The sequence below is a fragment of the Leptonychotes weddellii genome, chromosome 9 (assembly GCF_054177405.1).
Source record: "Leptonychotes weddellii isolate Sample4059 chromosome 9, ASM5417740v2, whole genome shotgun sequence".
NCBI lineage: Eukaryota > Metazoa > Chordata > Mammalia > Carnivora > Phocidae > Leptonychotes > Leptonychotes weddellii.
Genome location: NC_138377.1, coordinates 47,437,745 through 47,450,667, shown reverse-complemented (window position 1 = coordinate 47,450,667; position 12,923 = coordinate 47,437,745). Strand labels below are relative to the sequence as shown.

The 12,923-nt window shown below is 35.1% G+C and overlaps 1 protein-coding gene across 2 annotated transcripts in view; it reads left to right on the top strand.

Annotated features, from left to right (window-relative positions):
- The window catches only part of FANCM (FA complementation group M), a 108,470-nt gene that overhangs the window by 43,813 nt on the left and 51,734 nt on the right, over positions 1–12,923 (top strand). For both annotated transcript variants that reach the window (XM_081830565.1, XM_006727114.3), the window contains exons 15-20: positions 2,823–2,914; positions 3,024–3,092; positions 5,119–5,241; positions 6,002–6,158; positions 8,786–8,892; positions 9,631–10,194. In XM_081830565.1, the coding sequence (XP_081686691.1) occupies positions 2,823–2,914; positions 3,024–3,092; positions 5,119–5,241; positions 6,002–6,158; positions 8,786–8,892; positions 9,631–10,194 (1,112 nt within the window). The remainder of the gene's footprint in view (positions 1–2,822; positions 2,915–3,023; positions 3,093–5,118; positions 5,242–6,001; positions 6,159–8,785; positions 8,893–9,630; positions 10,195–12,923) is intronic.

Below are 12,923 nucleotides of genomic sequence, written 5' to 3'. Positions count from 1 at the left end.
TTTTTGATGTATTGTTCAATGTTCAATGATTCATTAGTTACGTGTAACACCCAGTGCACATCACAACAGGTAATATTTAGTATTCTTTGAGGATAGATGATATACAATGTTACATTAATTTCAGGTGTACAACATAGTGACACCACATCTCTATCTATGCTCACAAGTGTAGCTACCATTTGTCACCATACAACTCTGTTTACTATAGCATTGACTATATCCCTATGCTGTAATTTTTATTCCCATGACTTATTCTTAGTTAGTATTTTTTACTTCACCTAATTGAAATAGAGGATTTAAGATTATTTGCCATGTTATATGTATACTATAATAGTTCATTAAAGCGGCACTAAAGCAGTTGAAAGGAAAACTTCCTGGAATGAGTTGGTTACTATACCTGAGCCTTGCATTTAATTCTAACTTCTTTAGAAGGTAATGAAAAACAAAACTGGTCGATTATACAGTGCTCATCTGTAAAAAGGATTTATTTATTTGTCTGGGTAAATTTTTTTTGGCACAGAGTGTGAGGAGAAATTTATTGTGTGAATTTGTATTATTTATTGCTGTGTAAAAAATTACTCCCCCAAACTTAGTGGCTTACAATAACATTTATTTGTAGTTTAGGAATTGGAGAGTTGCTTAACTGGATAGTTGTGTTTGAGGCTTTCTCATCAGGTTATAGGCACGATTTCACCTGAGGTTGCAGTCACCTGAAGATTTGACGGCATGGAAAATCTGCTTCCAGGATAGCTTGTTCAAAAGTGGGGTGGTGGTGGGAAGGGGAGGCACATAGGAATCTCTGTCCATAGCAATTCTAAAATGCAGAAGAGCTGAGATTGGAAGTTCCTTGTTGAGGACTCAAGGCCCAGAAATAACTCCCCATGGTTCTTGGCTTCATCCTTTGGATGGTTGGTCCTTTTTCATAACATGTAGCAGAATTTCCTTAGCTGTTTCCTTTTAGTAAAAATTTGGGGATTTTTTATTTTATGGGGATTTTTAAAGGCCTCTTTTCATTTTATATTGTCTTTGCCCCTTCCTGTTGTTGTAGCTGGCTGTGTTTCTTCCCATAATTCTCGTATATCTTTGTGGATCTCTTGTGAATCTTATTGGGGTTCATTCCATTAGATACTAGTCATGCTCACAAATCCTTTGGGCAACTCCTCTACTTTGGGCTTCTGCTAAGATGTCTGGAGATAATTCCTTATCTTCTTGGAAGGCCTGTTTAAGAGGATCTGTGAAAGACATCCTTAGACTATATAGAGGGCCTTTTATCTGACTGCACGGTACTGTGAGGCACCATCTTTGATCTTGGAGGTCTTAAAGCATTTACAGTTTCACCTTCAGCTTCACCTGGATAGTAGTCTCCTGGCAGTCCTCTAGATTAGATCTTTGCCTGGAAGATTTCTTAATTTAGTATTGTTTGCCAACTAGAGAAGCTGGGAATTTTCAAAACTAGTAAGTCTCAACTGTTTCATGTTTAATAGTCCTTTCTTTAGGACTCACTATAGGGTTGCTTCTTTTTTTTTTTTTTTAAAGATTTTATTTATTTATTTGAGAGAGAGAGAATGGGAGACAGAGAGCATGAGAAGGAGGAAGGTCAGAGGGAGAAGCAGACTCCCCGCTGAGCAGGGAGCCCGATGCGGGACTCGATCCTGGGACTCCAGGATCATGACCTGAGCCGAAGGCAGTCGCTTAACCAACTGAGCCACCCAGGCGCCCTAGGGTTGCTTCTTATATCTTTACAGTATAGCATTTGGCTTCCTCCAAAGTGAGTGATGCAAGACAGACAGCAAGGATGAGACCTCAATAACTTTTATGACCTAGACTCTGAAGTAACCCACCTTCACTTCCATTATATTCTTTTGTTAGAAGCAAGTGACTAAGTCTGGACCATACTCCAGGGGAGAGGAATTATGATCCAGCTTTTGAAAGAAGGCCTATCAAAGAATTTATGAACATATCTTGAAACAACCACAGGGCTCTTACAGAAGGTTTCCTAAAGACACAGAACGGTATCCGTAATCCGAATCTTATGGAAGTGCAGAAATCGAGCTTTGTTTAAGTACCTGAAAATTTGAAGTATTTGATTTTATACATCAGATTTTTTTTTTTCAAAGTTTTTATTTATTTATTTGACAGAGACATAGTGAGAGAGGGAACACAAGCGGGGAGATTGGGAGAGGGGGAAGCAGGCTTCCTGCTGATCAGGGTGCCCGATGCGGGGCTCAATCCCAGGACCCTGGGACCATGACTGGAGCCGAAGGCAGATGCTTAACGACTGAGCCACCCAGGCACCCCCAGATGTTTGTTTTTAGCATTCTTTCCACCCTCCCGAATATGTTCTAGTTACAACATTTTGGTGAATATCTTACCAATTTTTATTTCATGCTTGTGTACAAACACATGTATATGTAGATATATGTATATACATATATAAAAAAGAACCTCTTCAAATATTGTTTTGTAGCCTACATTTTCATGCTTTAACTCCTTTAGAATGAAAATAAGACACAAAGGGCAAAGCAATAGTACATTATAGAGATGAATTCTGGAACCTTTAACTAATAGAATGAGACTTTGCACTCTCCCGGCCTCATTTTGGTTAATTTGTAAAATTGAATCTGAGTCAAAAATGTGGTTATTAGCAAAAGTTATCATCTCTTAATTTTCTCACTGGCACTGTTTTATTTTTCTGTCTCATCTTATGCTGATTTTTTGGCCAAACTTCTGAAAAACTTTTTAAATAACGCACCCATCAATAAAGTAGTTGTGATTAGATAAACAAATCTATTGACCGGATTCATTTTTTTAATAAATTATAGATGAACACTTAACAAGCAATGAAAGTGAAGATGATGAGATTTTCCGAAGAAAAAGTAAAAAAACAAAAGGAAATGTTTTAGAATCCCCTCAGGTGAGTCATTTAATAATCACAATAATGTCATCATGTAAAGGCTTTTATCTCCCCCACCTTAAGTCTTTTTTTTTTTTTAACCTTTTACCTAATTATCTACTTTATCTAGGATCAGAAAAACAGTGAAGTTGATTCCCCACTTCATGCTGTAAAAAAGCGCAGGGTTCCTCCAAACAGAGTAAGTAGATAATAGATAATGTAGAGTAATTAAAATTCTTTTAGAGTAATTATTACAAGAAAAATACATGTATAGGTGAATGTAGGTATATATGATCTAATAGGTGTATGGTTAACACAAAAATAGTAAATCCTATGTGATTGGAATTTCTATTTCAAATTTATACTTCTTTAAAAACTATTTTAGTCAGTATGCTTTAGCAGTTCCCTAAATATCTACTCTATATCTACTGTGTAAGATGCTGGGGACACTACTATAAATATTATATCCTGGTACTGTGAAATCTACCAAAAATCCACCTAAAATCTAATAGGAGAGACAGATAAGTAAACAGATAATTCCAATATAATTTTTATTTATTTAATATAATTTTTAATAAGTTAAGTGATAAAAAATGATAAGCCCTTATCCTAGTCCTTGGGAGTTCTGGAAAGTTTCTTGAAGATAATAAATACCTTGGCTAAATCTTAAAGCATATGTGGCAGTGAGTCAAGGGAAAGCATTGCCAACAGAGCAAGCAGCTTAAAGAATGACACGAAGCGGGGAAATAGCATCTTTATTATTAGATGGTAAAGACAAAGAGTGCCAGGAAGTAAAATTGGAAAAACATCAGGGTCAGTTTTGGGAAGGCCTTATTCTTTTATTTCCTTACTGACTGGGTTTGAAAGAAGGAAAGGAAGGAGTTCAAGATGAGAGTCTGTTTCTTGGCTAGGGCTGTTTGGAATATGTGTTACAAATTTAGAGAAGATAAAAAGATGATAAATTCAGTGTTGAATATGTTTGAGTTTGAGGATTTTGTGGAATAGTGAAGTGCCAGTGTTTGGCAGGCATTGGTGACTATTTGAATCTGAAGTTTGGGTAGGCTAAGGATGTTCATTTGTTATCAGCTATAAGCTATGTGTAGGAAATGTTGAGATTAGGAAATCTTGTGTTTTTTAATTCTCTAATGTAATCTAGGATAAGCTGCAAAATTAATAAAAATATGTAATCAATTCATACTCACTTTGTATACTCCTATAATACTTCACTAGAAAAATTGCTTTAACTTGCTACCTTAACTCGTCATAAATGAATTAAAATATTGATAATGCTGATGATCAATCCATTTTAAAGTAAAATTATTCCTGTTAATTGAAATTATTTTGGTAAATGTCTTATTCTTTTGGTTGTTTTTATATTATTATTTTTAAAGATTTTATTATTTGAGAGAGAGAGAATGAGAGAGAGAGCACATGAGAGGAGGGAGGGTTAGAGGGAGAAGCAGGGAGCCCGATGGGGGACTCAGTCCCGGGATTCCAGGATCATGACCTGAGCTGAAGGCAGTCGCTTAACCAACTGAGCCCTGTTTTTATATTATTTTGTAAGAGAGAAAGTGATAGGTTTCATTGTCAAAATTTGTTACGGTTTTATTGGTTTCTTGGTTTGAAAGGACTCCTGTATGGACTGATTTTGATAGCTATATTTATAGGCTTAATTAATTTTTGTAAAGACCTTTAGGATCTTCTAGAGGAGGTAGTTAAACTAAAACAAGTTTTTATCAAATAAATTTGATATAATACTAAATTGAATGAATACTATACTAGTATTACTATATAACCTAATTTAGTGTTTTAGTACTTAGTATCACCTAACTTTTAAATTCTTTTTTTTTTAAGATTTTATTTATTAATTTGAGAGAGAGAAAGTGCACATGAGTGTGGGTGGGGGAGGGTGTTGGGCAGAGGGAGATGAAGAAGTGAGCCTGACCTGGGGCTTGATCCCAGGACCCTGAGATCATGACTTGAGCTGAAGGCAGATGCTTAACTGACTGAGTCACCCAGCCTCCCCTAACTTTTAAATTCCTAAGTATTATGTATTTTTAACATGGCTCTGAGTTGTGAGAGTACTTTACTTTTCTAAAAAAAAAATGTTAGGTCAACTATTTAAAAAGAAAAAATTGAAAATAAAACTAATAACCCATGAGAAATACATTAAAATACAATTTGATTATATTTTCTTATGCAAGAATTCTATTGAATTATTATAGTTAGAATTATCATCTAGTGATGAAAGTGAGAATTTTCACAAACGACATCCACAATTAGAAGACTTCAGGGATCAGAACAGGACTGCAAAAAGGGGCATGAAAGTCCGAAAGAGTCACCTTAAGGTAAACTTTTTTCATTTTCTTATTCATATGTATATATTTATATTTAATACATGTTATATATTTATATATATGATTATATATATAAAGTTATATATATTAATAAAAATTAGATTTTACATAGGAGTAGATTCCTCACTATAATTTCTTCATAGAAAACAATTCAAAAATTCAAAATATTTTGACCCTAATTTTACTTGTTTTACTAAATGAAATTAAAATCTCAAGGTGATAGTTTTGTTTCTTTCTTGTTTTGAAACTATCTTTCTGTATTTTATTATTTTAAATGACTAAATGAAACTTTATTGAAAATTTAAGACTCAAATTGAAAAAATACAGAGACAGAAATCTTGAATTTTAGAATATTTGCTTTTACAGTCATTACATCGTTTTTCTTATCTCTATGCAATAATCAAATCCTTAGTAAAGAAGTCTCAGCACCTTTTTTTTTTTCTGAATAGTCTTTTTGTGGTGCAGTAGTTTTCCTGGCAAAATTAATTAGCCAGAAGACTCGGGAGACTTTATGCTTATTAAGAAATATTCAGCAAGCTGACATGCTGACATGTGCTGTATTTTCCTTATAATAGAATTATCAGAAATTTTAAATAGGTGTGCTACTTTGTCATTTCTTCTTGCAGTTTTCTTTTTCTTTTTTGTCTTAAAAGCATTGGCAAAAAAATCCATTTTACAGAACTATTTCCAGTTATTTAAGAAAGTAAGTGATTTCCTTAAGGGTGTCTCCATGTTTTCTAATTTGTCACAGCTTGCAGCTAGGAGGTTTTTAGATGATGAAGCAGAACTTTCCCAACAAGAGGCAGAGTACATTTCATCAGATGAAAATGATGAGTCAGAAAATGAACAAGACTCCTCATTACTTGACTTCTTAAATGATGAAACTCAACTTTCACAGGCTATAAATGGTAAAGATATAATGATGCTTCTTTTTCTTTTAATTTTCAGTGCTTTTAATGTGGTTATATTTAGATATTTTAGTCGGTTTTTAAAGAAATTTACAAGGAAGTAAATTTGGTATGTGTGAAATATTTGGTCACTTTCATTCAAATTCTGTACTATTTGCTATTTTTTTAGATTTGGTTGTTTATAGGCTTCTGCTAATTTGATCATTCTCACCAGAATGATCTGGCTGCCTCAGTGTCAAATGCTCATTTAACAAGTTTAGTGACTACTGTGTGCTGGTACTCTGTAAGGTTCTTGAGAAAGCTGTATCAGTGAACAAAGTGGACAAAAATCTCTGCCCTTATGAAGCTAACATGTGAATGGAAAGAGACAAAGAATACACATAATAACTGAATTATTTAGTACGTTATAAGACAAACAATTTACAGAAAAATGAAAAAAATGAGTAAGATGAGGATTTGGAGTGGCAGGGGCTGGGGATATTAATAATGGACAAGCAGTAATTTTAAATAAGGTAATTAGAGGCAGGTCTCATTGAGAAGGTGATATATGATCAAAGACTAGAAGGAGATGAGGACTTGAGCAATGCTGATTGTTAACAGCAGATGAGACACAAACCTAAATTTATTAAATTTGCCAAGTAAGGGAGATCTACTTTTGGAAAATGGTGTCTCCAAACAATGCCTGAGCAGATCTTATATATAATACATTAATTGCAGATGATTCAGATTGGCTGTAATAGAAATAGGAAAGATTCTGGTGTGCTTCTCAGTGTTCTAATCTTTCACAGATCTTGCCATTTATTCTGCTCTTGTACTCTCTGTCATGATTTAAGACAACAGATTTTCCCAAGGGCTACTTTAAAGACAAAAGGTCTTAGAGACTAAGTTCTTGGTACTATGTCCTTGATACTGATATGATTTGCAGAATAAGAGTTCTTAGTATTATGCTCTTGATGTTCATGAATGGAGTGGCTTTTGGAGGTTTACAGTATAATCTTGTGGGGAATGTTGATGCAAAGACAACAACCAGTAGACAGGCCCCGAGGCAGGAATGTGCAGCATGTTCCAGAAACAGCTCTGTGACTGGAATTGAACGATGGAGCTGCGGAGTGGTAGGAAGTGAGATCAGAGAAGTAATGAGTGGCCAGCTCCTGGTCTGACTTATTGCAGCAGTATCACTTCAGCTACCGTGTTGTGAATGGCCTGCAGGGGAGCAAAGGTGGGAGAAGAGACCATTTAGAAGGTTATTGCAGTAATCTAAGGAATGCTAGTGGTGTTTACCAAGGTGGTAGCAGTGCGAGTGTGAGAAAGATTGGATTCGGGATATTTACAGCTGACAGGATTTTCTGATGGATTTGAGAAAAAAAAGAGGAGTCAGTGGGTTTGAGCAACAGGAAGGACATAGTTGTTGTCGTCGTCTGATATTGGGCAGGCTGCAGGTAGAGCCCTTAGGATGGAGAGAAGGGAGATCAGCAACTCCATTTTATTTTTTAAATTTTTTAAAAAGTTTTAAATTTTTTTTAGTAATCTCTACACCCAACGTGGGGCTCAAATTCATGACCCCAAGATCAAGAGTTGCATGCTCTTCTGACTGAGCCAGCCAGGCGCCCCTGAAACTCCATGTTAGACGTAGTGCATTCGAAATATGGAGGATTTCAGAGTTTTTTTGTTTTCTCATTTATGTGACATTTGGGAAAAGGTAAAACTATAGGGACAGCAAATAGGTTATTGTTTGTTGTAACGATACATTTGTCAAGACACAACTGTACCATAAAGGAAGATGAATTTTACTGTATGTACATTATACAAAAAAAAAATCTATGAAACAAAATTCTCTGAAAGCTCCTTGATTCTGAGTTCTTCTAAGAAACTAGAAGTAAGGGTCTCACTAAGTTTATAGGGATTTAGCATGAGTAGGAAGTAATCAGGTGGATATCTAGTAGTTGATAACTATGCTATGGAATGGAGATAAAGGAAATATTATTCAAAGAAAAAATTATACACCTGGTTCCGAGCCCCATGGTCATTAAATTATCAATGTTATCTCTGAAAATAACCTAAGTTAATTAATCACTCCAAAAAATGTAAGGGAAAATGGGAGACAAAAATAAAATTGCTTTCTGATTATAACCTTAAAAAAAGGGCAGACATCAATAAAAACTTACGCTTTTCCCAGTTTTCACTTGGCTGAAAATTATGAAACATGCTTACTATTACCTGTGCCTTTTGATGTTTTTAAGCATATGCTTTCTTTTTTGCCTGAATTTCTTGTGTTTTATTCAGTATTTTCTATATATCAAGTACGGTCCTCAAGTTCTTCATATACATTTATTTTTCATGAAAAGGCACTGTCTTAAAACTCATTTTCAGAGGAGAGAGATAGCTAAGGTAGAGAGCTTAAATAAATTGTCACAATCATCCAACCAGCTAGTCTGATTTCAAAGGCGAACTAACTTTACATTTTTTAATAATTGTTTTTAGACTTGTTTCAATACATATTAAATATTTTTTGTGTGAAATAATTCCACAAGGCTTGACTTATGTAAATTTGAGATAGGTCAAAGTTAAATACTTCACTAGTTTTCATTTAAATAATTTTGCTACTTGAAATTCTTATCTTTACACAGATTCTGAAATGAGAGCTATTTACATGAAATCTTTGCGCAGTCCATTGATGAGCAATCGGTATAAAATGGTCCGTAAGAAACATAACAACATAAATATTTTCTCACAGGTATGAACTATAGAAATATAGTAGAGAATTTCTTGATGAGAGTGTTGAAATGTGTTCCTGTTAATGAAGCCTCCATTGTTTCTAAAACTAGACTGTTAGAGTATTTGGGATAATTTCTGCCCTGAGTCAGGAAGGTGGATTTAATGCCTTTTATTCCTAATTTGATCAGATTATCCTTTCTTCAATTTGAGCCAATTAGAATGTACTATTGAATTGTTTTCCAGTTAGAAGAATATTTAAAAGAAGTGAATAGAACATCATAACTGTTAAATATTTAATTCTTGTATGTTCTCTTGTTTCTCTTGAAAATTATTTTTTATAAAGATGTTATATTCTAAAAATTATAGATTATTTTCCATTTATGGGCAACATTTTCACATTAGTCTTCTTTGTTTACAAATTGCCAATATTCAGCCTGGTAATACAGTCATTCATATCTCTATACTTCCATTGTGTTTGTTATGTAGCACTTATCCACATTGTTTATAAATTATTGTTTATTTTTCTGGCTACCTACAATGGACTATAAATTTTTAGAGGGTAAATCATTCTTTTTTTAAATCTCAGTCTCCCCCTTTTCTTTCATAAAGAATATAGTCAGTATATGTTGATTGAGTGCAAGTGACTGAATTGATAAAGTGAAATACTCATAAAGATCTCATATACTTAAAAGAATATGTTAAATACATACTGATTTTGTGAAAGAAATTTATAATGTATAATGTATTTTTACTATAGATTCCTGAGCAAGATGAAACCTACTTAGAAGATAGTTTTTGTATTGATGAAGATGAGTCTTACAAAAGCCAATCAAGTGAAGAAGAAGTGTGTGTTGATCTTAACATAACTGAAGATTGCTTTGCAAGTGGGAGTAAAAAATATAAAACCCGACATGCAGTAAAGCTAAAACAAATGGAGATGAGACAAAATTGTGCCCATTCAAAAAAGAAATTATCCAGAATTATTTTACCAGATGATTCAAGTGAGGAGGAAAACATTGTAAATGATAAAAAAGAATCCAGTATTATGGTTAACCCAAGTACTATTAATAAGAGCAAACAGCAGGACCATTGTTTGAATATAGTGCGTTTTGGGTCTTCATTGCAGTACAAGGACCATTCTGCTCCAGTTGTTAATCAGTCACCGAAGCAGAGACCACAGACACCACTTCATTTAAAGGATGCAGTTTCTGATGTCTCAGACTTCAAACCTCAGAGCTGTAATAAAATTGAAGCTACCTCACTGTCATTTCCTACTGCTGATTCACAGAAAAACTGTAGAAAATTTCCAATTCATTTGAAGGTATGGATCAAATTATAGAAAAAGCCTTCATATGTTTACCAAAAGAGTTTTTTTGATGTTTTGCTTTTTTTTTTAAGTTTTTTTTTTTTTTTTTTAGGAATCTCTATACCCAATTGGGGCTTGAACTCACAAACCCAAAGTCTAGAGTCACATGCTCTTCCGACTGTGCCAGCCAGGTGCCCCTGTTGTTTTGCTTTCTTTTGTGTTTTGTGTTAAATAAGACAAAGAAAAATTAGCAAGTGGTGAAATCTTTTTTTTTTTTTTAAGATTTTACTTATTTTTGAGAGAGATCACAAGTAGGCAGAGTGGCAGGCAGAGGGAGAGGGAGAAGCAGGCTCCCCGCTGAGCAGGGATCCCAAATTGGGACTCGATCCCAGGACCTGGGATCATGACCTGAGCTGAAGGCAGAGGCTTAACGACTGAGCCACCCAGGCACCCCAGTGGTGAAATTCTTTAAACAAGAAAATAGCACGCTAAATTATATTGATAATTCATATAAGGATGCTTAGGTTTTAATTTTTTTAAGTGTGATAATAGTTTTCTTAATAAAACTCTGTAAGGAAACTTGCTAGTTTTATAAAAAGAATGTAGGAAAATGGGCTTCCTGCAAAATAAATTTAGCAGAAATTACATGCTCAGAACTAGTTCCCCACAGATTAACTTTTCTTTCCCCCGCTTCAGATATGTAACTCTCTCTACTGGGGAGAGAAGTTTAGGGACTACTACCTGATTTCCTTCCTTTAAATTTCTCTCTTTTTAGAATGGCCAAATAGTCCAGTTTCTGGCTTCTCCCTGTCTTGTTATTGCTGAAATAATCCCTAAAGCCACTTTCAGTTTTTAAGAGTTTATAATTATAGTAGTTTTGTTAAAATAGGGGTTAAAGTTTCAGTAATTGGAATCTCTTAACTGTACATGACATTCCTTTCCTTGATTGTCATCTTGGAGAGAGACCTAGACCTAAACTTCTGTTTCTCTAAATATTTTATTCTGGGTGTTTCAGGCCATTCTGCCTTAGCAACATGCTCTTGTATCAACACTGTAGCTCTTTGATGTTTCCAGTTTTTTTGGTTTTTGTTTTTAAAGATTTATTTATTTGAGAGAGAGAGAGAAAGAGAGGAGGGGCAGAGGAAGAGGGAAAGGGACAATCTTGGGCTCCATGCCCAGAGGAAGAGGGACAATCTTGGGCTCCATGCCCAGTGGAGTCCAACATGGGGCTCAGTCCCACGACCCTGAGATCATGACCTGAGCTGAAATCAAGAGTCGGAGGCTTAACCAACTGAGCCACCTAGGCATCCGAATGTTTCTAGTTTTAAATTGTCCCCAGGCTTTTTTGCACAAAGTTGTTTCTTCAAGGCATAATTAGAATAAAGGTGACTAGATCAAGTCTTGTAATAGATTGAAGAACTAGAGGCTAATTAATTTTCTGAGCCTCAGTATCCTTAGCTTAGTATAAGGATAATAATCCCAAGGGTCAAGGTAGATAATATGGCCCTGGGTTTAAGATGGTTCAACTTTAATAATTTTTTGACATTATGATGGTGCAAAAGCAATATGCATTGTGTAGAAATCACACTTAAAATTTTGAATTTTGGTCTTGTTCTGGGCCAGCAGCTTGCAGTTTGATACTCTCAGGTCATGTTGGCAGCTGCAGCTTCCAGTCAGTTACACAATTATGAACATAAACAACTAATACACTTGTAACTTTCTGTATGCATACAGCCATCCTGTTTTTCACTTTCAGTACAGTATTCAATAAATTACATGAGATATTCAACACTTTTATTGTAAAATAGGCTTCGTATCAGATGGGTTTTGCCCAGCAATAGGCCAGTGTAAGTATGCTGAGCAATTTAGGTGTATTAAATGCATTTTCCCCTTAATGATCTTTTCAATTTTTAAAAAATTTTTTTTTTTTTTAAAGATTTTACTTATTTATTTGATAGAGAGAGAGACAGCGAGAGAGGGAACACACGCAGGGGGAGTGGGAGAGGGAGAAGCAGGCTTCCCGCTAAACAGGGAGCCCGATGCGGGGCTCGATCCCAGGACCCTGGGATCATGACCTGAGCCGAAGGCAGACGCCCAACGACTGAGCCACCCAGGCGCCCCTAAAATTTTTTAATTAACATACAATGTATTATTTGTTTCAGGGGTACAGCTCTGATTCATTAGTCTTACACAATTCACAATGTTCACCATAGCACATATGCTCCCCAATGTCCATCACCCAGCCACCCCATCCCTTCTACCCCCCTCCACTCCAGCAACCCTCAATTTGTTTACTGAGATTAAGAGTCTCTTATGGTTTGTCTCCCTCTCTGGTTTCCTCTTGTTTCATTTTTCCCTCCCTTCCCCTATGATCCTCTGTCTTGTTTCTCAAATTCCTCATATCAGTGAGATCATATGATACTTGTCTTTCTCTGATTGACTTATTTCATTTAGCATAATACCCTCTAGTTCCATCCTTGTCATTGCAAATGGCAAGATTTCGGTTTTTTTGATGGCTGCATAATATTCCATTGTATATATATACCACATCTTCTTTATCCATCTGTCAGTGGACATCTTGGCTCTTTCCATAGTTTGGCTATTGTGGACATTGCTGCTATAAACATTGGGGTGCACATGTCCCTTCAGATCACTACATTTGTTATCTTTGGGGTAAATACCCAGTAGTGCAATTGCTGGATCATATGGTAGCTCTATTTTCAACTTTTTGAGGAACCTCCATG